Raw genomic sequence first — 25,327 nt, 5'->3', positions numbered from 1 at the left:
GTAAACAAGAGCAACTCATGAGTGCACACATCAGCACCTTATTCTAGAAATTGCTTGGCTTTGCAGTTGATGATCACTTCTAGTGAAAGTCACCTTGAACTGGTGACTCCAATTTCTTTGGAGGACTTGAGGGGATGCAAAGTGTTCTTTGTTAGACATATTTAACTATTTTCAGATGAAGGCAGGAAGAGTATCTTAATATCTTTAAATATTAGTCCTTGAAATATTTGTGTATTTAGTAGTTAATTCTGAAGTATTTGGAAGAAGAGGTGGTTTATTTTAATCAGGCTTGGTTACAAAAAGTTCTTTATTTTCAAAGTTTATTTTCAAGTTCAAATGCAGTTTGAAATAAAAGCAGAAACTCAGACATAAACTCACAGAAAGCAAAGATGAGGTAACAGCTTTTTTTGTATGCAGTGTAATGAAGAGCTACATGCTACTGTCTGAAGGAGCAAAGGTGAAATATGTAGCAGTTTAACTTCTCATCAGATTAGCTGGACTTCAGTCTAATGACAGTAAACATATTTCCAGGGTTAAGTGTGATTCTGTTTCATATCAAGCCCTGCAAACTGTCTCTGCATCTTCTGCAAAGCTAAGATTGATTGGTGTTCCATCTTAGTTAGCTGTCTGTAATTTGTGTGCCACAATTAAAAAACCAAAAAGCCTTGGTAAGTAAATTTTACTAGATAAATTCACCAGTTGGTTATTTTTATTCATTTGTTATACTTTCATATAATTTTTTTAACATACAAATTATTTGTAGTACAGTTTGCGACAGCTTCGCTCACTGAGCTGCAGCTTTTCTGTCGCATGGATGGCAGTGATTTAATGCTAAAGTAGAATAATGTGGTTGTCTAGCTTCAACCTGCTTATGTTTAGATTAATTTTCCTATTTTAATTATGAGGGAGGGTGTAGAGCTTGGTATCTATTTTTGGTTGATCATAGCAGCTGCATTCCATGACCTTGGCATCACTCTCTTTTATTTGAAACACCCCATGGTATGCTGCATAGAATAACTGTGGATTACTTAAGGCTTTTTTTTCTTTTGAACACTGGCCAAGTTTCATTTAAATCTGAATCCATGGTGCCCAGTTTTAATAATATAGCTCTTTTCCTAATGGAATTTTAAAACATTCTAAAAAAGCAAAAATAATGTTACTATCACTTCATTTTAGTTTTACCTTTTTTCATGTGTACGTTTTTGGTGGAAAGCTGTGGGAGGGCTTTTCTTTTTTTTTTTTTTTTAAACAAATTGCTGTACTTTTGACAAACTGTTATTATGACAAATAATTTTAAAAAGTCATTATCACGTAAATCATGGTTTACCTGACACCTCAGAAGCCTTTGGCACCAGGGCACTGCATCAGCTGCTCAGGTTGTGTGGCAATAAAAGGGTACAAAAAAGCTGCCTTGATCACCTCAGGAAATTCCATATCCAGTTGTGTATGAGGAAGTGTGAAGGTAGTCTCATTCCAAGATGGTTAGTAGCAGTGAAGAGACACTTCAAGGCTGTGTCATGACAAAGCTTTCTATCTCTTTAGTTCACAGTGGGGCTTTACAAATGTACGTGTGAAATGCTTGCTTTTGCAATATATAAAAGCAATACAGGATTTATTTAAAGGTCTAATACAGGAGAGCTTAATTCTCTTTCTTGACTGACCAGGCTTTCTTTGATTCACTGGCTCTTTTCTATCTCAGTATCCTCTTTCATGAACTTTCTATTAGTTTCGTGGTATTTTAAGTCAAGCTGGTTTTACTGTCTCCTGTTGTTTGTAACAGTATTAGTAGTTCATCTTCAGATAATTTTCTACCTCAGGGGGAGAAGTGTCTGTGGAGCACAGCTGTTGAAGGACATGCCCAAAGAATGCATTATGCAGCAGCACAAAATGCCCAAGATTGTCTGGCAAGAGTTTTAGAAAAAGCTACTGCCAAAGAGACCTTCTGAATGTGTACATATCCTAATACTTCTGCTGTGTGGAAACAAACAAAAGCATTATTTGCAATGCAGAACATGTGAAATAATAATATTAAAATGTCAGTAAAATGGAAAAATTTTTACCTGTTGGCATCTGTTTCCTTATTTAAAGAGAAAAACTACATTAGGATGCTATTTGGGCATCTTGATTTCTGAGGACAGATATCCTTCAATATTAATAAGGGAAAGAATGATTTTGGCAAATAATTTCTCATTTGATTGCTGTAAACTCCTATTTAAGAGTGAAGGAATGACATCTAACTTTAAATATAATGGAGAACATTGTAGTAGTTCTGTTGAGCTGTGTACAGGGAAGCTGTTTAATCAACTTTTAGGTTGCTGATTTATGCAGCATTTCCCATGTCATCAGCTCTATGGATACATGTGAGGGAACAGTTTGTATGCATGTGGGTCTCTGTTTACTAATGAATCAAAGGGAGTAGAGTGATTTCATTGAACAGTAATTGGTGAAGAACTTAATGAATTTTGACTGGTATTGTGGACCTGTAGCCTTGTCATATCTACTTTAATGCTAATTTGCTCCTTTAGCTAATTGTAATGCTTAATGTTATGTCTGTACCAGATAAGAAATTAGTTTTGGTGATTGCATGTATAACTCTGGGTCAGGAAAATGAGGTCAATAAGGGAAAACCATTATTTTCAGTAGGAGGATTTAGTAGAGATTACTGATGAGCGTCACTGCTGCTAAAGGGGGCATGTAAACATTTGTGCAAGTGCACTCTCTCTCTCCCCCTCTCCATGTCCCCCTCCCCCATTCAGAACTGAGGAGAGAAATCCAAGAGGAGAGAATTCTCCTGTCCTTAGAGTGTACTAAATTGGAGCACAACTTACATCCCCCCTTTCCTTGTCTTTTCTTTACTAATTCAAGCAAACAACTTAGTCTCAAGCTTATTCATTTTTCAACAACATCTAGAGGCAAAAGTTCCCAGTTACTTCTGTTAAATTGCTTTGATGTGCTTTGTATTCCTCCTGTTTTAATGTAAAGAAAAATAGTGATATACAAGCACAGGGAGGAGAGAAGGAGAAGAAATTTGAGGCCCAACTCTTTGTGACAGGAATCAAGCAGACAATGAAAGAGGTCACTCGGGAGAACTGCAAAGGGATTTGGGATTTTTCAGATGCAAAGATACAGTAACTTTTAGAAGATAATTTGGAAGCTGTGAAGCTTGCAGTACTTCTAGGGCTTGGGATTTTCGTAAGCTGAGAATCCAAACAGTTCTCTTTAGTATGGAATCCTTTCTAAGGATTTTAGTTCTTCAACCCATACTGCTGTAGCTTGGTGCTAGTGAAGTCACAGGGATGAAACCTGTCCCAGGTCACCTGTCACCTGTCCCAGGTCAGATATGCTTTTAGTTCTGTACAAGACTCAAGTGTGAGGCAGTCCCCTGGGGTTATTTTGTTTTGTTTTTCTGAAGGTCATGGTGGTCTCAAGAATTTGCACTTGGTGAATCCATTTTAGGCCTGGTTTGGAAGTAGGGGAGCAAATCAGTTTGTATCACTTTGACTTTGTAATGTGACATGCAGACAAGTAATGAGAACCTGTCTGATGCCTTTCTCTTGTAGACAGGCAGAAATTCTTGTGCCATTGTGTGGTCCTTCATATGCTGGAGTGCCCAAAGCTAGATGGGATACTCCAAGTGGGGTCTCATGGTCGAGGGGTAGAATCACCTCCCTCAACCTGCTGCCCACGCTGCTGGGGATGCAGCCCAGGATACAATCGGCTCTCTGGGCACATTTCCAGCTCATGTCCAGCCTCTCACCCACCAGCACCCCCAAGTCCTTCTACACAGGATGCTCTCAATCCCTTCAGCCCCCAGCCTGTGTTGATACCAGGGGTTTGCTCTGGCCCAGGTGCAGCACCTTGTGCTTGGCCTTGTTGAACCTTGTGAGGTTCCCCTGGCCCCACTTCTTGAGTGTGTCCAGGTCCTTTTGTTTTTTTAAAAGCTCTGAATGAAAATTATAAAAATGCCTAATTTCCTGTGTGTAGACAAAACTTTTGTCAGTTATGCTAAATGCTTATAGTCAATTACCCTGCATCTAATCTGAAAGTAGAATGACCATATGCTTGAAGAGCTTCTCCTTTTAAGTAGCTTGAGATGAACTGCAATTGTAAGTGCTGTGGTCTCACTGATATGCACTGTATATATTTAGATCATATATATTCTACTGTGAGTGGTCTTTATACTGTATGCCCCTCATGTCAGCTAACCTTGGTCTGCATCATTAACCTTACAACTATTCACAGACTATCGAATACAGCAATATAAAAATAAAATCCTCCTGGGTATATACAGAAAAATAAAAATGAAGGAAGATATTCAGTATCAAGTGGGCTGTAAGGATCTTTTTTTTTTTTTGAAAGAAATTTTTCTTGGCTTTACTGAAATTTAAATTCCATATGTCAAGTTTCTCTGAGCTACTTCAGAAGGAAAAAAGTAGTGAAATGCTGCCACAAGAGGGCCTGTCTTACAGCATCTTTGAAAAAATGCTTCTGGGAAAGGATGTGAGCAATCTTTGAACTATCAGTGAGGATTAGCTGTGGCCTGAATGCATGTCTTTGTGATGTTCTGAAAGATGTTTTGAGTGTGTTGACTTAGTTCTTGCCTACCCCATTAGTCATATTCTATAACCATTGTCTGTATGCACTGGAAGCTCTGTGTGGAGTTTGATATTGGTATGAAAGCATTACTGCTGCAGAGGGAGATAGCTACCTAAAATCTTGTCAAAATACAGAAAACTTAGACAATCATGTTTTGTTTGTTTTGCAGTTGCCTTGTAGAAGGAGATGCTAAAGAAGAAATCTTGCAGCCTCCAGAGCCTCTGCCAGTACCACCAATCTTAACACCATCTCCCCCATCAGCTTATCCAACAGTCACTACGGTGTGGCAGGACAATGATAGATACCATCCAAAGCCAGTTTTGCACATGGTTTCATCAGAGCATTCAACAGACCTCAACGAGAATTATAATAAGTCAACAGAACATTCAGGGAAGAACGAACCCAGCGAACGTGCAGAGAAAAGGCTGGAGCGCAACTTAAGTTTTGAGATCAAGAAGGTACCTCTTCAGGAGGGACCACGAAGCTTTGATGGGAACTCCCTGTTGAACAGGGGACATGCAGTTAAAATTAAGCCTGTGTCATCCTCTGTAATTGATAAGAGCTTTAAGCCACAGGAACAGATTTCAGGGGATTCATTTGTAGATGCTTCTCAAAACTCACGTGTGGAATACAATGTGCCACAGTCTAATACAGCCTTAATACCTTCACCAGAAAGTCAGCAGGTGTCTGATACACCACCAAGACCAGACCGTCTGCCTCTGACAGAAAAGGGACATGCCACGTGGTCACTACATGGGCCTGAAAGTGCACTGTGTACGTCAGCATCTGGAGACACATCTTCAGACACCTTGTGTCACGGTGTTAAAACTCTCTCTCTAGCATCAAACACCACAGTTGAACATCCTTCCAGTGATAATGTTGATCATACCCCTATTTCTGTCCGAGCACCCCTCTGTTTTACTAATCCTCTCCATTCAGATGATTCTGACACGGAGGTGAACTTTGATGGAGCCGTGAGCAAAAGCGCATCTAACGTGTCAACCGCAAGTGCCACAGTCTCTGCTGCCACTAGTACTGAAAACATTTCTGCCAGGAAAGTATTGCCAATGTCTATTGCTAGGCAAGACTTAACAGCTGTAACGTTTTCTGAAGATGGCAAAGGTAGGTTTCATTGAGGTTCAGAATTGCTACGTTTTAACCTACCTGCATCTGTAGAGATGGACAAAATAAATTGCTTTTCAGTGCAATTTTCTAAATGTGAATTGAATCAGTGCAGTGTGGCAGCTTCAGAGAGGGCACAACACTTTTCCTACCAGCTTTCAGTTTGCATGTGAACTATTTTTGTTATAAAGTACTACAGACCTTGATTAGCTGCTTCAAAAGCTTTATTGTGAGCACTTATTTGATGCTTTATTTATAATGTGTCCTTATTTGTAGGTTTCTGTGTTATTGGTTGGCACATTTTTTTTCTCAACTCCTAGTTTCATGAAAGTGTCTATAATAATGGAGGTTTGACTAGTCAAAGTATTTTCAACGGACTTGTCCAAATACAGAACAAATTCATGCTTACTGGTTGATGTGCTGTTCCTAAAAATGTAGATGTAACCTCATTCACCGTGCTGGTCTTTGAACTTGCTCATGATTTGGATCTTGCATTTTAATAGCATTGTAAATATTTAACTGTGCTTTCCTCTTTTTCTGTACGTGGCCGGGGTAGACAAGCTAATATTGCCGTTCATCTAAAAATCCAAGTTATGCTTTCTTAGTGTTTTGAAAATTATTTAGTGGCTTTTAATCTTTTACAACTTTTTTAAATTTTTTTTTGTGAAAGGGAAGTTTGCAAGCTACAACACTGTTTGTCAAAGGCAAAAGGGTCCCAAAACATGCAGATGCAGATTTCAGTCAGGCTGGCACACTTAGATCAGATGGAGGACAGAGCTGGGAAGAACAGATTAGGCCTCGATAACTGCTTGTGCAAAGGCTGTGGAGCTGAAAGGAGAACATGAGCTTCTGGATTCAACTCAGTTCTTGTGCTTGGAGCTGCTTACAGTGATGACCTCGCCTCAGGAGTCTGTGCAGACTTCATGACTGTGAGGTGAAATGGGGCTCAGTGTATGATGTGAGGTGCAGAACCAGCTGAATTAAAGCTTTCACCAAAACTAAGCTTTGGTGAACTAAGCTTTCACCAAAAGTCATGTATTCAGTAATGTGAACTGTTTTGCAGCCTTAAAAACAATCTATTTCTATAGATTTTTGTTACATTATGTATACAGACAGAACAATACTTGCACATACATGTATGTTTTTTAGATTGTGACACATCAAAAATGCTCTGCAGAGCTTACGAAGCCCTTTGTCATTGTTATTTCAACTTTATTAAGTAGTCTTGCTTGGATTTGTTTTTAGATTTACAGGCTATAGTATTTTTCCAATACTCCTTTTAGCCAGGATTTTTTTCGTCTTTCCCAGGGCAATAATTGTTTATCACTGTTTGGAAATCATTACCTCTCCATGCATCTCATTATGTAGATGCTGTAAGAATGTGCAAATAAAATAAGTGATATGCCATAAATGATAAAGAATGGGAGGAATGTCACTCTAGAGTTTGTTTCATGTAACGGTGTGTCAGAAATGTCCTGAAATAACAGTACAGCCCTTGTGCTGCTGGTATGTTGATGATTTCACAGGAATGGATTAAAATTTTGACATTAATTTTATATCATTTATCTCTTTTTATTTAGGGTGTATCTGATCCCTTTTTGTATGATAGTGAACACTTCCCATTTTATATTCTGGTTGGAGGTCTTGTAATCCCTCTGGAACTCAAGAATATAGGTTTATATGGCTTTACACCAGTGATTCTAAGCCTTGTTTTACAGTGACTTTCTCAATTTTATACTTGCATAGGAGTCTTCTGTCTGAAACTGGGAATATGGGTGCAATCATTGGGGAAACTTGCCTGTGAACTTACCAGCAGCCTAATTGCTTAACCATAACTGCTGGTGTGCATGATCTTACCGCATGGTTAAATCCTCTTTTTAATTCAAATGAAGTGAAAAGTAGTTGTACCCTGAGCTAAAAAGAAAAAAAACAAACAGACAGAACAATAAAACAGCAACAACTCCAGAGCAGCAACAACACCCTAAACAAAACCCTAAAAACTCACTTTCTGTTAGTGCATATCTGTGTATATGGCTTTATTTTCTGGTTTTATAGAGGTCATTTCCATTAATGAAGGTTTTCTTAGGCTGTATAGTAAACTTGAGTTGGAGCAGGTCTCAGAAGTCACTTGGAACACAGTGGCTTGTGCAACTTGTTGGAGTTCTGTCCCTGCAGCAGCAGGGCATGCTGGCAGGTCAAGCTCCATGGCTTCATTAGCTGAAATGTGTCTTCATATTTTTGAATCCTGTGCAGAGTCCAGTTGTCAGATGAGATTTCTTATGGCAGCAGCTACTTAAAATTGTTTTAAACCTTTAATTACTACTTCAGATTTTCTAGCAGGTCAGAATGGGGCTTTTGCTGCCAGAAGAGCTTGTGTTAGTACCCTCCTGAGAGGTGAGAGGGAACAGACTGGGGACAGGATGTGGTACTGGCACCAACAGTAGCCATCTCCTCTGGCTCCTCTTTACCCTTCTGGTTAATAAACCTTGCACTAGACTGTTTAACTAGGTTATATCAGTGGTGTGGAAGCTGATGGACTTGAGAAGCAAAACTGGGAGCTGAAATAATGAAGAAAAAGTATTCATCAGAGTTGTTGAGGTCTTTTTCCTCCAAAATATTTAGTCTGGAAATGTGTTTTCCTTTTCTTTGTTGCATAACCCACAAACTGATCCTACTCTCTTAATGTCAACTTACTGTTGTTAGTATGAAGTTGCTCCAGGGCATTAGTTTGGTAAACCAAAATGTTTTATAATATTTAGAGCAAACTGTTCTTTTGCTATAAGTTTTTATACCAAGTTTAGGATTATCTCATGTATCAAAAGATCAACTTCTAGAAGTTTAGGAGGAAAATCTAAGTGTGTTTTTTAACTTATTTAAATATCATATTTGATTTAGATGCTGATGCTAGTGAAGAATCCTCTCCCCCGCTCCCAGAAAGAACACCAGAATCATTTGTATTAGCAAGTGAACAGAGTGAGTTTTTGATGTTTTGTGATAACTGGAGATAAAATGTGAAAAGCATTTCAGCATTGTATTTGAGTACAATACAAATACTCTCTGCTTTTGGTTAATCTGTTGGAGCAAATTATAAAATGGAATGAAATCTAGCATGTATACTAGCTTATTTTGAGGTTTAATTTTCACAAGCTCTTGAACACAGTGAAATTGTTTTTCATCTTCTGACTAAACATGCTGTTATATGATATTTAAGTAATTGGAGACTTTGATATTAATGGACCTGGTTTTCATTCTGAAGGGTATGGAAATGAGATACACTGGGGAAATGCAGTACAGTTAGGGAATTTCCCAGCTATTTTGGTTTCCTGCTGCTCCCAGGTAGGGAATGGGAATGCACATGAACAGTGCTTATCTGATTCCCCTTTCTTGGGGAAAGGAAAGATGATGATGCATCATACTGCACTGCATGTAGTGAACAAGCCCAGTTTGTTCCAAGTTGAATGCAGTTCACTCTTTGCCTGTATCAAAAGGGTAACTGAAAGAAAAAGCTGACACAAGTGATGTGCTTCTATTGTCATAGTTCATTCATCAAGCTAATAATGGCAGAATACGAGACAGATTAATTGAAATTAAGTGATAAATTAGGCTGATGCTTGGTATCTTCCAGAAAACCTAATATGATGCAGTTATTTACTGAGGCTTTTGCTTAGTGTCATTGTGAAACTCAAAAATTTTTGGCCCAAGTAGTTAATCTAGATGCTTTCAGCATAAAAACATTGAAGTTTTGTAAATGTGTCCCTTGAGCATCATAAGCATAGGTAGTTCAGAGTCAAAGTCATCCTCTGAATATTATGGACTTGCTCCTTTTCTGTGACAACACAAGAAACAAAGCTATTTCCTTTAAAAAAAAAATCTTTCTGGGACTGGAATAACTAAAAACACTTGCATTTTGTTTGTGTTTTTACATGATGTCTGTAAAGGACAGGTATGGCTGTCCTGACTTGTGTGTGAACTTAGGAGATCTGAAAAACACATACTGTTACTGCACAGCTGATGTAACAAAATTTCTGAAACATCCTTAAAAAGGAAGCCAATTCCCCTGTTGGTTAGGAACCCTCAAAGGAAGGCAATGAACATCCACGCTGCAAGCACTGCAGTTGTGTATTTTGAATTACATTGTGGCATTTTGCCTTATCTTGAACACTTTTCACATAAAGAGATTTTCATGCTTTTACAAGCATTTAATCTAAAAAAAGTTGCTTTGGAGCACATTTCTAATGCTATGTACTAATGCCTGATCATGGGGAGAGCTCGAGTATGCTGAGTTTGATTTAATTTTTCCTAGGCACACCCTTGCTGAAGCCAGTTGTGATTGCGCAGTCGGAGTGGAGCATATTGCATGATCAACATCTCCCTGAGCAAGCAGCCTCCACAGTAAGTGTAGGAGACAAGTCTATACTAATCAGTCATTTCTAGTTCGATGGGGAGACACAACAAAAAGCAAAATACACACTTGTGAGAAGGTGCAGCTGTTGGTCGTCTCCAACTGGCCGGTTTTTCCTCCGCTTGAGCTGCTGAACTGATGTATTAAGTGTGTTTTCTTTCCAAGGAAATTATCCGGTTTTCTAAGTTCAGCAATACTTTTAAGAGAAGTCATCCTTAATATACCTTAAATTATGGCCTTCAGAGTGTAAATGTGCTGCTTTTATAGAGCTTTCTGTCTGCCCTTAATCAATCTTAAGTCAATTTAAACTGAAAGAGATCTGCAGTCTCTTGTCTAACCTGCTGCATGAAGCAGGGCCTAAGCCCAGGCTGACCAGGGCTTTATCCAGTTAGGTCTTAAAAACCTCCAGAGACAGACACTTGATATCACCCATTTCACAGCCTGATAAAGGTTTTCCCTAATGTCTGTATTTATTTTAAACAAACCATTTTTTGCCCATCAGATTTCACTTTTCAGTCATCTAGCTTGAAGTCATCCAGCATGAACAGCTGGCAAAACTTCAAAAGCATGTGAATCTTTTTTACATTTGTGCCTTTTTTTAATGCAACTCCAATACCTCACTTCAAAATAACAAAAAACATAGATGTGAGTTTTCAGGGGCTATAAACATAGTATGAGAACTAACCTACCTAATTGTGCAAGTGATTTGTAGTGTCATATTTTCAAATTTTTATTAAATGCTAAGTAAGGTTCTAATAGTAAATTTTCTTATTAACTACTGTAGCATTTTTGTCAGCATTGAAGCAAGCCAAAAATGTGAAGGAAAATAGGTATTTCCACAAATGTACGTTTTTGGAGGTGTTTTCATAATCTTAAATCTTTTATTTTCTTTTAGTGTTTTGCAAGTGGTTTATATAATTATTTTATATATCTCTCATTAACAGAGTTTGAAAACAACTTCACCTCTACTACCTGGTAAGTAGTGGAAAAGCTTTTCTAATTTTTTTTTTCCAAAATATGTTTTTCCTACTGAACAAAAATTTGCTTTTGCTCTGAAGATATCTAAGTAGATTGTCAAAACACTGGCTTTTCTGAAAAGGCCTTCTATTTTTAAACTGTATCTATATGTATGTTGCATATTTATCCAAGTCTTTAGTTTTGTTCTTCTGAAAAGGCTTCGATAGGAAGTGTGGTCTACCAGCTGATGTTTAACTTTGCAGCAACCTGCTTCAGCTGTAACCTGATTGTCTGCATGTTTCTTCTGTATCTGCTTGAATGGGCTTGTACTGTCCACTTGGAGCTGCCTGATAAATACCTGGCAGTTTATTTTAAAATAAATTAGTTTAGGAAATATTACAGATTTGCTACTAGAGTGGTTATACAAGTAATGCAACACATACTTACCTATCATGTCTAAGCACCTTTAGCTTAGAAAGAACATGAACAGATGCATTTTTGTTGATGCATTAAATGGCATCTTGTGGGTTTTTGCTATAAATAGATGCTATGTGGGATTTCAAATATCCATGCAAACTGTAAGACAAAACAGTAATCCAGATTTGGCAAGCAGGAATGTGTCACCGTCATTGAACATTTGCTTCTTAAACAGTTTTGAAGTATCATTTTTAAGAAATGGGAAATCGGCTTTTAAAGCTTTATTTTTGTAAATTATATTTGATACCAGTTGTTTTCTGGACTTCAATTACAAGTGGCATTGCCACAGTGGTGACCAAGTGATTGTGGTCTGTGTGTTTTTCAGATCATCCTGAAAGAAGCAACAAAACACCAACTGACATTTTACCTCAGATTTCTTTTTCCGGTTCCACTGATACAAGAGGTCAAATTTCAGAATTTCCTGCAGAAGTAACAGATATTGGTAATTACAATTCATTCAAAACATAATCACTAGATGAATTAAACAGAGGATTCATTAACGGTACTAATTTGGATTAATGCTACTACCGTCTCCCTCCAGCTCAGTGAGATGCAGACAAATAAGCCTGCCTTGTCTCTTCAGCATTGCTGAAGGAATTTTTCCCAGAATCAACGACTGAGTAATTCCTCACTTCATTTTTTTCAGAGTGTGTAAAATATAGAATATGTCAAATGGGGTGTAATGTCTCTAGAGCACTGAAAACTTTTGGAAATAATACCTGATAACTGCTTTGGTGTGCATAGAAGGAGAAAAGAGAGATAACAAGGGCTATAATACTGTATTTACTGATAAATACTTTCCAGTGAGGTTTAAATAGTGAACTATAATGATATACAAATTCCTTGTATTTCTATTTCCTGTGACCATAGTGCCTTTAGAACGCCTCATACTACAAAGTTGTTTTCTAGCCCTGAGAATAAACCTGTTCTGTAAGAGCAGGAGCAAGTCTTAGTGGTCCTTCTGACTGCTGCCAGCATTTGTGAGCCTGTGTTGTCTGAGTGGACAGAATATTAAACACATTTCTTTCCTTAGGTTTTGGTAACCGCTGTGCAAAGCCCAGAGGACCAAGAGAGCCACCCTCAGAATGGACATGATCCAAGAACGAATGGACATACTATCATTAAGTTCTACTGGAAAACTCAAGTGCCACTGAGAACTAGAAAAATAGTATTCCACTTTTCTGGGGGGCAACTAACACAGAGCAGTGTAGATCTAACTATCCATGGTACACTCTTTGCAGTACATCCCACGCAAAACCTGACACATGGTTCACAACAGTGGATTCCAGTATTACAACTTAACTTTTTGCTGGGGCCATCTACCTGCCTTACTACACTTAGGAGAAAGTATTAATACGATTTATTTTGTAACTTCAAGTATTATTGCCTTAATGTCTTTTAACCCTGTTACACGCTGCTTGTAGACATATGTTAATATAGTAATACTTTTGACAGATTGTGTTTATGGACTACTTTTTGCTAACGTTTGAGTACCATGTATGCATTATTTTGTATATGTACAGGGCAAGTAAGTATATAATTTGATAAAGTTGCAATCATAAAATATTAACAGAAGATGTAAGAAATCTCTGCATGATCTAAATTTTTGTGTACCTTATTTGTAAATTATTTGCCCTGAAGTTTTAGAAAATAGTTTCTGGGGTTTTTTACAAAAATTGCTGGACACACACAGCCAGAATTGCAGGTTAGCAGAGATAAAGATTGTAATACATTTTGTAAATTGTAAGCAAAAGGTTATTTTTATATTATATACTGTTTAATTGTCAGACCTAATTTGTTCTGGTTTTCATCTAGTCATGGAGATTCAGTAAGTGCCTTGGAACAGTATTGAATTCTCTTAGCCTGTATATGTTACTTCAGTGTTTTGAGTTCATCTGGAACTAGATTATCAAAAATATTTGTACGTTTCTTAGTATATTTGAGCTGAGAGTAAAAGAGAAACCATTTTGCATAATCAACACTCCTTAGTTTTCATTTTAGTGTTTCATCAGTTGCAATCTTTAGAAAATTCATCTCTATCACCTTTCTGTATAGTAGGATTTTACAGGTTTAATATGGCGTGTTTCTGATTTGGGAAAACCAGAACATACTGGTAAAAGGACTGTTTCAATACCACTGTCTTCTCTTACAGATGGGGAATACCATTTTTGTTGTTCAACGACTGTGTATGTAAGAAAGCAACTTATATGAAGGTTCACCTGGAGCCCTTGCAGCTACACTGTATCTTGGCAATATATTACGTCAAGAGTTAATCCTTATAAGGATTCCTTTATTAAACTTTTCTGTAATACAATCTTTAAATTAAAGAAAGTAAAAATCTCATTATGGGTGTTTTTACTCTTAGGAAAGAAAACTGTGTTCGGAAGCGAAGTGAAACAGAGTGAAATGTGGCAGTCTGGCTTTGCTTGTAGATCTTGTACTTGAACAAAATACTGACACTCAGGACCTTAGTTTTAGTAACTGCTTTAAAAGTTCTGGCCAGCAATAATGCCAGAGAAGCAGACAAGGGTGTTTTGAGGAAAAATGTTCATTTTAGGTAGTGAAACTATTAATCTGGACTTCAGCCATGGAAACATTATGTCTAATTTACTACTTGTACCTTTAGGGCCTCTCTGATAAAAGACAGCATTAGCTGCCCAGATAGCAGCCCTGTAGTAACTTCCAAAAGGTGCATAACTTGCAATTACTGTCTCTGACTGTGGATTAATCACCATGTGCTTGGTACACGTGACAGACTGTCAAGCTGGGGAGCACTTTCAAAGAACTGTGTGCGCTATAAATGCTTCCCATGGATGGAGTTTTGCAATTATTCGTTTAAAAATAAATATTTCAATAATATATGCCATCTGGGATAACCTATATCAACCTATGTATTCCTGATTTGTAAACAGTTCAGAAATCTGGACTATCCAGCAGTTGGCAGAATAAAGTTGGCCTGAACTTTGTTTCCCTTCCCTCGTGTTGCAGATGATTAGCTTAGACTTTCACTCTTACAGAGCTGCAGTTTTGTAATGCAAAGCGGGCTGTCATCACCCCTGGACAGGCAAAATTGTTGTAACTTTTGGGGAAAAAAGAACTTAAATAAGAAAATTTCCAAATATGTTTTGGCTGTGCTTTTCAAGGATCATTTCCATATTTTTCTACCATGCAAATACAGAACTGTGCAGGTAGTAGATTTTCTGCTTTTCACATATGAATTTCACTTAGAGCAAAGGCTGACCCAAATCCTTGCACTATATACAGGCCATCTGGCAATGTTTAATTAAAGAACATGCGGGTTCATCTTTTTTTCCCTTAGATTTGCATGGATTTGGATCATATTCCAGACTGAGTTTGTCACAGAAATTTTGCAGCCTTTCTTTGCTTTAGCAGCAATTGTCCTGTATGAATTTCTGTGCCCTTTGACAGAGCTGTTTTACAACTCACTGTTGCCTGCTTACATTCATCTGAGTTTTATATTTTCACCTATTGTATTTCAGATAAGCTGACAATTTTAAGTGCAAGGTGAAACCTGCTCAATGTCATTACTTTCTGTATTCACTCTTGTGGGTGGTACGGAGATAACTGCAGGGCTGGGTGCTGTATGCTGGGGAATTTCACATCATAACTTGGAAATATTATCCAATCTTAACAACTCCATCAAAAAAACCCCAAAAACAAAACCAAGACCCTTCCTTGTGGTTTATTTGAAATGGAATCAAAAGGAGTTTAGAGTATCCTTTGCAAATTATCACTGAATACAGATCTAGATCAAGTAATTTCGTACATGTATTGAAATCAAACCTGTTTAGCTCCAGTTTTCCATGTTAATTTTTCTGAAAGCAGTCTTCAGCTTTAATCTCTGAAGTGCAGCTTTTCAGGCATACAATTGACTTGATCACTGTAGCAAAGTAATGCTACTCAACCCAGCTGTTCTTATTCATAACCACTGCATTAGCTTGTTTGTTCCTTCAGTATTTTTCTAATATTCCATTTCTTGTTTTTTCTAAATGTATTAATATTGAACAAATAATGCCGTAAGTTATCACATCAAAAGAAGGATGAGTTCTCCGTGTTTTAGAAATGTGGATTCTCAAGTCTCAGAATAAAGCTGACCTCTACTAATATCATCGCTTATCTCTATTACACAGCATATTTTAGGTTTTGCATTGATTTGGCAGGTGGAGTTCTATTTTGGTAAGTAATTAGAGCATTATGTCAGCATTTTTATTTCTTTTCTGTTAGGAGAGCCTGCTGTGTTTAGATATAAATTGCCTTAAAGAAGTTTCTAACTTGGGAGCTGGGCAGAAAAATTAAAAACTCAAAGAATTATCTCTGGGGGTTTGTGCATTGAAATTACTGGGTTGGGTTTCTTTGGAGACAGATCTCTAAAAGAAAGAACGAGATTAAGTGTGACACAGTGACTGGGCAGTGCCATCACCCCACGCTGCTCCCAGAGTAGTTGTTGTAGCTGTAGATCACACTGTTGGGAAGCACCCACCTATGAAGCTCTTGCCTGCAGCATAACCCTGGCACAGAACCCAGCAAGCCAGGATTGGACTAGGGAAAGACTAGTAATGAATATCACAAGGGGAGTTTGAGGAGGAACAAGGAGTTAAGGATTTTGGACAATGTAACTGAGCAAATACTCAAGCAGATACAATTGCACCCAACTACTTTGTGAATTTTTTCAACGCTTGAGGGAGGAGTAGCATCTCCACAGTATGAACGAACAAGTTGCAGTTACTGCAGCCCTTCGCCAAAGAAGGGTCTTTCTCATAATCTCAAAATGCTCTTCAACTCTGAGGAGTTGAAACAGCTTCTAGGAAAGGTTATCCTGTGTGGGCTAAAATGCAAAGCTGAATGCATGGAACACATGAAACTAGGACAGGGCATAGCTGGGACAAGCCAGTGCAACGCACTGACTGCCCCCCTGGAACCCTCAGTGTATTTTGAGCCTGTTGAGACAGAAAGTCTGCAAAGTGGTTATAATAGGCTTAGTAGCATCCAGTAATAGGCAGTCTCTCTCTGATGTGACTTTTTCTAACCGTTTCAGTGCATGCACTTATTAAAACACAGGTTTGTCAAATGTTGGGCTGAACAGAGGTAGAAAATACTGTTTTCTTGGCTTCAATGCTGTGGTGTCCTTGAGATCTGTATCAAATGCTTCATTTCATCACTTCTAAGACTACGCGGCAAAAGGTTAGTATTTGCAGTCTTAAAACAGTGAGTAAACAAAATGTTGTTTGCCTGTGTGCTCAAATCTCACAATCTGAACTGCTAGGGTAAATGGTCTTTCCTTGAAGAGACTTAGCTGAAAACATTTTCTGGTTTGACCTATTTGGTCACTGTTGCTGTAACAGTCGATTTCTTTAACAACTTGACTGTTGCCTCTGAAATTACATTGTATCTGCATGAAAAACTTACTGTAGTGAGGCCAAGGTAAGAAATTAGTTTTGCATTTCAGCTTAAATCCCATAAAGTTACTTACCTTGTGCGTGTAAACAGCCATAGGGAACTCAATGCAGCCATTCATCTGCAGGGTTTAGTGTGTGTGTCAGTGTTTGCAGTTCTGGGACACTCATAAGGAGAGTGGTTAGCTCGGTATTTGGCAGCATGGCTGAGCTCCATGGATTTCAGCTAGTGAGCTGGAAGTTGTCTTTCACATCTACAGTTCCCACTTTGATCTGCAGAGTTACTGTCCTTCATGTAAAAGATCACAGGCAGGTAAGGAAATTGATATTTTGGGCAGGTAGTGCCAAAATCCCATGGAGAGCTTGACTGTCAAGTCGAAGGAAGAGCTGGACTTGGATCAAAGAGGATCCCATTGTTCAAACATGGAGTATCAAAGACTGTGAGGAGCTTTTCTGTGTACTTGACTCTGCTCACTCCTCACCAGAAGATGCCTGGTGTGTGGTTCCATCCCAGTATATAATCTACTTGCTACATCTCTGGCCTAATCTTAAAAGGACAAAAAAAAGTCAGGTTAATAATCTGAGTTTTTCCAAATATTTGCTATGTTTGTTCAAATTTGTATTTTCTTTCTTGCTGTTTTCACATTAAACAGTATATTCATTGTTGAAATGAGCCTAGAGAAGCTGGCAGGATGAAGACACAAATCTTTTGAGGAAACATGCCAGGTGTCCATTTGCTTTAGCTGTTCTTTTATTTGCTGTATCTCCAATATGGATATGCTTTATGGTGAATATTTAACTTTGCAATATTGCTTACACAATTTATCAGCACTGCCCAATTCACTTCTCATTTTAGGATTTCACTCCTGAATGCACTGAACACCATTATTCTGCTGCAAGTGAAGGATTGGGTCTGATACAGTCTTAATTCCATGTGTTACTCTGGTATCTGGACACAGTTGAACCCACCAGTGAAAGGCTGGCAATTTTTTGAAAAAACAGTAATGTAGCTTCTGATCTGTTTCACTTGAGATAATTAAAAGCTAAAATAACCATCCTTGTAAACTGCAGTAGGGAATCTAGGGTTGCATTTCCCATTAATGTGAACAGCCCATACCGTCAAGCTTTTCTGAAAAAGCACTTGTATGTTGATTTTTATAACAGTTAATTAAAAAATGACTCATAGCTCAGGTTATGAGATCTGTGGGAAGTAATTTGTGAGAACTTCAAAACTGAAGCAAGTTGCCTGGATAGACAAAGTGATCCAAAACATGCTCATAAAATGTCATGGTCTCTGCTTGGTGTGCAGTAAGAAGTGAGTGTGGCAGGGTTGGGAAGAACAAGGAGCACAGTAGCCCTGGAGGAGAGAAGCAGGAAGAGCTGAACTGTAGCAAGTACAGGGAGGAAACTGCCTTTGCCTGTGGGTAATAAAAGGTTGAAGTGAACTTGTTGAGCAGGTTCCCAGTTTTGTGAGCTCCTCAGAAGGGCAGAAAGGTGTGGTTGGGTAACAGGAATGCAGCACAAGGAAACTCTTCTTTAAACAAATTGATGGGTTTGAGTTTCTGCAAAATGTGCAATTGAATACCAGCCTCTTGGGTTTGCCTGATCAGGCCCAGGGAAAGATTTCTCCTTAGGGTAGGAGAAAAATTGGTGGTGGGATTTAATAAGGATAAACTGACTCTTGAAATGTCCTGCACTGGGTGGGAGAGATGAAGAATTGTAAGTTCAGAAAGCCATCTGTTGTCACATAGATTTTGAGACCTCAAAGTGACACCTGAATGGGGGAGCTTTATGATACCATTGCCATATAATGAATGCATCTTTATCTGCCTGCTGACATGTAAATCACTGATAAGAAGGACACAATGCAAGTAATTCTTTTTATAATGTAAATCAACCTTTATTATACTTTATGACTAGCAAGACACCTAACAGCTCCTAACTAGACACCTAACAGCTCTGAAAAGTGTTGCTGAGCAGCTCTTTCCCCTTTTATGTCCTCAGACAGCAAATCAATACAAATTCAGTGATGCTGGGAAGAACACTACTCAAGTGGCCTTTTTTCACCTAAATTCACTCTTTTTGGAAATAAGTTTTCAGACCCTGCAAAAATATTTCTACAGATAAATTAGTTCTTTATAGCTTGGACACAGTATGGTGGTCAAAGCTGCTGTGAATTTACTTATCTGCCACTTCTGCCTGTCACATGTTCTATTTAGAAAAACTGAATCCTCACTCAGGCAGCTACTCCACGATAGGGAGGATGGTCTCAGACTCCTTGATTCATAAGAAAGGGGATGTCTAGTCTTGTAATTAAAATAAGAAAAGATATCAGGCCTCTTTTAGACCTCGGGTACCTGCCAACCTTCTCTGAGTGATAATTCAGAATGGCTACGTGAGCCAAAAGTCTCTCGTAGATCTTCCACATAAGTCTACAAGACTGAGCTCAATCCTTCCTCAAGGAGGGGTTTGGCTCCTAGAGAGGCAGCTCCTCTTTTGGGCCTGTCCACAGTCCCCGGATCACAGGGTAAGTATTTTGGAAGGGAGCAGTGTTTGCCACTAAACTGAATGCTTTGTGTTTTGGAGTTCAGGGCTCCTCTCCTCACCACTTCTGGAACATATGGTGTGCTCTAAGGACTTCCTCATAACTCATTAAAGGTACTCTTATAGTGCTACATCAAGCACCTATCTAAATTCATATTTAAAACCATGGAACAAATCCTCATTTTGCTAGATACTGAAGTATATGTAATAGGAAGATCCAGAGAGAGGGCACCAGGGTAAGTCACTTCTTTTACACTTGCTGCACACTTCAGTTATACGTTTCAGAAGGCTGGCTGGAGTTTTTATTGCAACTTTTATCTCAATGGTGTTATGTAGGCGTATCAAACAAGCATTTTTCAGTGTCTCTTTTTTCAGTAATTAAGATCCATTTTACATGTGAAGCATTTTTTCCATCTGCTTTTCTCTCTCCCTCCTCACTAACTCCAAGCATCAGAGGGGACCAGCATGAGGGAGCTCACTGGGAGCAGCCTCTGGGCTAGAGTCTCTGATGAGATGACAAATGTGTCCTGCACATTTACTGGAAATGGGGCTATCCATCATGTAGGCTCAGCATTCCTGCCTCTAAGCCAGGGCAAGACTGTACAAGTAACAAGGTAGGGTACAACTGGGTTTTCATGTAAACAGGCTGGGAGGAGCCAGGTTATCTCCCATTTCAAGACCATGATCTGAGGCTGATGGTGTTGTGTTAGATTTACGCTGTTATTTGTTCCATCCTGAGTGGATCCTAAAGCCCCTAACTGCCATCCAGTACATATATGTGAAGTTTTTTGGGTGACTTTATTTAATGTAAATATGTTTTAATGAGAAGTACAGTATCTTCCACTTCAACCTTGCCTGCAGTAGGGAATCTAGGGTTGAGATCACTGTGAGATCCTTTCCTAATTCCATGGTCTAGAAACTTCAGGTACAATTATCTTCCAGGTACATTGATGCATCTGAGAAAATTCAAGGACAACATGGCAAATGCGTTTTTACTTGCAACAGTTTGTCTTCAACTAACTGTTTCCAGAAATCAGCAAGGCCACTGATCTGAAAAGCTGCTGCCTCTGCTGTAGAATAAAATTTGTGAATAGACTGAAAGCTCTTTATTGTGGATTTTTCCATGTAGATGATATTTATGTGAACAAGATATTTATGTGAGGTGAGCAGTGAAAGATTAGCTGCTACCTATAAGTAACTGCTTATTTTTTTTATATATGCACTTAAAAATGTAAACTGCTACTCTACAAATGAATGCTAGTCTCTAAAAACAAGACCTGAATTTCCTAGAACTAAATGTACTCCAAAGGAAGGCCAGGTTGGATGGAGCTCTGAGTCTAGTGGTACCTGGTCTAGTGGAAGATGTCCCTGCCCATTATAGGGGGCTTGGAACTAGATGATCTTAAAGGTCCCGTCCAACCCAAACCATTCTGTGGCCATTCTATGATCTGTTAGTCATTCTATAAGCCTCTAGGGATAGGGGAACAAAAACCACCTGTAAATCCATAAGATTTCAGTTCATTGACTTGAACTGTGGTAACAATAAGGGGTATGCATACCTCCCAGAAGTACTTGTTAAGGAATAAGTATTTTGAAGTTTACTTTGGGAGAGTCTGTGGCTTTTCTTTCATAGAACCACAAAATGGTTTAGGTGGGAAGGTATCTTAAATATATATAACTGAGGCTATGCCAAAATTTAAATGAAAAAAACCCTTAATCAAAACTAAACCAGATCCACAATCACCTGAGAAGTCCTCAGAGTTTCCTTTTGGAAGGCTCCCATAGAATTTCCAAGCCAATATGAAAAAAAGGATTAGCTTTGGGGCTTTTTTCTGCCCAGGAAGGTACAGCTAAATGTAGTTGTTCCTGGAAATGCAGCTGCTGTAACTCCTTGTTATAGCAAATAGCTATTGATCCCTGTGCCTGCTGAAGCAAGGGGATGACTTGCAGGTCCTTCTATCTGTGATGTTTGGAGTGGCCTGCAGCTGGAGCATCAAGAAGTGGAAAAGATGGTGATTTCCAGGCACAACCCACAGAAAGAGCCCTTTTCCCACAGTCTCCTGTTCACCCAGGACAGGGCCAGCAGCAGCCCTGTTCTAGTGGTATTTACATTGCAAGGTTTAGGCTCTGTATTGTATTTTTAAAATTCAGCCAGGATATACAGAATGAATATGAGAGTGGACAGACTCTGAAGGAATTTAGGTGAAGGTGGCTCTAACGGTAGTGGATTCTAAGGGAAATGAAAAAATTATTACTTGTATAAGTATCTGTGTAGAGCTGTGCAGCACAGCAGGGAATTCAGGTATCTCAAATTGCAGTGAGGAGGTTGTTAATCTGTAAAGAATCCAGTCTCACAAACCAGCTGCTTCATTTGAAGAAAATTAATACCTTAATTAATAGTTACTGAAATAAGGAAATGGTTAAGACTTTTATCCTTCTCCTTCTCCCCTCCTTGTGCAAAGAAATATAGTTTTGCTTCCGTACTTGTTTTAGTCATTATGTTCCTTTTGTATTGAAAAATCCAAAAGACCTTTCAAATAGTCTAAATTTTCTTGGACGCTATGAAGACAACAGCAAAGCAAATTATCTTTTCAACTGCAAGAAGATATCACTTGAAGTGTATATATCAAGACCTTCCAAGTTTGCTCTATTGCTGTGATTGATATCACACTTCAAAAAAAAAGAAATACAGAAGCTGGGGTGTTTCATATGTTAAACATAAGTGAGAAAAATAGTTGTAAAATCTGAAGAGCTGTTAGAGCAGTAATATGTAGCTGTTTGAAAAAAAACATTAAACAAGAAATAAGTACTGTAGATCCTCCCTGAAGTGCAAACTCCCTTTTGTGGTTTTTATGGATTCTATAAAGTGTTGGCAGATGAACAGCATAATAAAAAACATGACTGTCCCCAGTTGTCTGCTCTGCCCCTCTGCCAAATGTCTAACCCACTACCCCTCAGCAGTCAGTGCAGAGACATCCACTGTTTCTGAGGAAAAAAAAAAAAGGCTTTTTAGGATAAATGCCACCTTTGTCACCTCTTTAATTAAAAGATGCCAGGCTGCACGTTCCCATTCCCATTCCTTAGGCGAGGGGATATTGTCCCTTGTGAAGGACAACAGCAGGAGGAAGCAATTCTACCCCCCTGCAGCAAGGCTTGTCACACTGTCAGCAGCTCCCAGTTATGAGCCAAGTTAGTCCCCACTCCCTCATTTAGTTCAATTGTTTGAGTGGTAATTGCAGAAGTATTTGGATATGTCATTATTTGTTATGAAAACTTTGACTATGGAAAATGAGGCTCTTTTAAAAAATAAATCACACTTTCGTATGATGAAACCGCCTTTGTTGGTACATTTCTGTGCACATAAGACTAGTTTTCACCTCCATTTCCAAAGGTGAACTAACTGACTTTTAATGAGTTGCAAGAAAATATGAATAGCATTAAGAATTACGTTTAGCTAATTTTGCAGACAAAAACCAGCATAAGGATGTCTTAAGTGTTATCAAATGTTTTCAATTTACACTTGGCACAATTATTTCCATGCTTTACTTGGGAACTGAGCAGATGCCAAACCAAGGAAGTAAGCACATAGAGAGCAAAGTCTTGGAACTACAAAGAGATTAAATAACATTTCTGAAAACGGTTTTTCTATTTGAAGACCTGAGTAAGGTTACAGAGCATCACTTTGGTAGGCAGCTGAGCATAAAGACAAAACACTGTAACTCAGCCTCTGTACAGCACTTACACTCAGCTTTTTATTTTATAGATGTCTGAAATGAGACTGGGTTTAGGTGAGCATACACACTAACTTGTTTAGCTTCCTTAGTTACTGAAACAAGATAGGTATTCAAATAAATGTTTTGATTAATAACCATTTATATCAGTATTTCATAATTATTCTAAAAAATGACAACACATTTGCAATAAGCAGGCTAATAATCTGGGAAGCTTATCTTTAATGTATGTTGGATATTGGACTGCCTTGTGCCTGGTGTTTTTACAGTTTTGCCTAGTTTAGGTTTTCATGTCTAGAAAATCTTCATGGATTTCCCTAAGTGCATGTAAAATTATAGACAAAAGCACAATGATATCGTTTCCATAGTCAGTTTTAAGGCTTCTGCAAAAATAGATAAGCTCCTTGGTCTCTGTGTTTGGGGACTCTGCACTGTGATGCCATCACTCCACCAAGGACAGATCCCCACGGAGGCTCTGCCAGTTCACACATCTCCCTGCAGTGACTGAAAGGCACTGGAGCTGTGACATGAGACACTACTGTATTTCTCTGTAGTAGTTTCTTTTGAGGGAGCAATGTTTTGACAGTGTTTCTCAGAATTGTATAATTTCATTTTAAGCATATAGGTTCCACTCTTTTCACAGAGTGAACAAACACTGTTAAACTAAGTTAACAGAACAAATCTGTGACTCTAACCTGTATTTTACACAAGGTATACTGCTTGTATTTACCCCTATTTTTCAAAGACACTCTACTCTGAAATAGTATTGGTGTTTCTCATCTTGTCTGGGTGTCATTCAGAAGTGTCTCCCTGTAGTATATGCGCCAGCGGGCAGAGGTTTAATTAAAGTAAAAAGAAGTGGTACGGAAGACGCCCTGAAATTTAATTTTAATATTTTGGAATGTGTGCACACCACAGGTGTGGTGGAGCACTTTAAGGCATCTGAGTGATTGGTGACAAAACAAGTGACAGGGACAACACCCACTCCTCTCTCCTCCAGCATGCCCTCCAGGCTGCCTGTGTGCAGCAGTCCTGCTGCTGCACACACAGAGAGGGCTCCTGGATTTCAAACACCCTGTAACTTCTCCTGGTGACAAATGGGTATGAGATAGCAGCAGCAACACCTCCAAACATTAGTCACACTGCTTTCCAACAAGCAGCAATTACATGTAATAGGTACTCTGTCATCTTGCTCCAGCTGAATTTTATAAAGAATTCGCTAATAAAAACTTGGCTTATGCTTACAAGCACACTATACCACTTCAAAAAGCAAAGGAAAACTTCAGCTTGACCTAAGTTTAGTAGCATATTGTCAGCTGTTAAAGTTTGCTGCACATTTATTAGGTTACTTGTCAGTTTTTACATCTAGTGTAGGGTTATGACTTCTCCTCCCACCAGTTTTGTCTTCGTATTTATTTTCATATTTATGTGTTGCTTTATAATTCAATGCAATTTTTATACATCCAGCAGTCTGACTAAGAAGTTCAGAAATATGAAGATTTATCTTCATTATTAACATTGATATAAGTGCACATATCAAGATATTCAACTATTTATACAGCTATCTAGCCTCATTAGCCTATTAAATCTTGCTGAGCCTGCTGCATGGAGAAAACTGGTGTTGTTCTCTTAGGTTGTTCTCTTGGCATTTCATAGAGGTTATGATTAAGTTCCTTGAACTGAAAGCAAGCGTATGGATTTAATCTAGTTAAAAATAAAAGAAATGCTGCTCTTCTGTTTTTCAAAGCCCCTGAAAGTGAGAGGTTAATATATAGTTCTGGCTTATCTGAAGTTTATTGAGTGAACTTAGTATACTGTTGATTTGAGATCAATACCAGCATAGAAGAAAGACAAACATGGTTGTTCAAGTGAAGCTGAGACAGTGCCATGAGGTGCCTCAAATTTTCACTCTAGAGTCACCACAATCCAGTGTCCATGAGGGACTGGTATATAGGGATACCACAGGCTTGTATGCATGACATGGCAGCTGTAACATCAACTGAGACAAAATCACTGATTTTGACTAAGGTGGATGGGTCACCTTTACTTAACATGGAAAAGGGACACATCTATTAAAAATGCAC

General features: G+C 38.5%; 1 protein-coding gene across 2 annotated transcripts in view; it reads left to right on the top strand.

Moving 5' to 3' along the window:
* PTPN12 (protein tyrosine phosphatase non-receptor type 12) overlaps positions 1 to 14,005 on the top strand; it is a 70,013-nt gene extending 56,008 nt beyond the window's left edge. The window contains exons 13-18 of one of the 2 annotated variants that reach the window (XM_051805050.1): positions 4,766 to 5,718; positions 8,614 to 8,691; positions 10,022 to 10,110; positions 11,065 to 11,095; positions 11,880 to 11,996; positions 12,588 to 14,005. In XM_051805050.1, the coding sequence (XP_051661010.1) occupies positions 4,766 to 5,718; positions 8,614 to 8,691; positions 10,022 to 10,110; positions 11,065 to 11,095; positions 11,880 to 11,996; positions 12,588 to 12,649 (1,330 nt within the window). In that variant the 3' untranslated portion in view covers positions 12,650 to 14,005. The remainder of the gene's footprint in view (positions 1 to 4,765; positions 5,719 to 8,613; positions 8,692 to 10,021; positions 10,111 to 11,064; positions 11,096 to 11,879; positions 11,997 to 12,587) is intronic. The other variant, XM_051805051.1, reaches the window with a different exon arrangement.
* Positions 14,006 to 25,327: the final 11,322 nt, after the last annotated feature.

This window comes from Manacus candei, unplaced genomic scaffold, assembly GCF_025592945.1.
Source record: "Manacus candei isolate 608988 ecotype Guabito, Panama unplaced genomic scaffold, ASM2559294v1 h1tg000063l, whole genome shotgun sequence".
NCBI classification, from domain to species: Eukaryota; Metazoa; Chordata; class Aves; order Passeriformes; family Pipridae; genus Manacus; species Manacus candei.
This window is presented reverse-complemented; position numbering and strand designations above follow the sequence as displayed.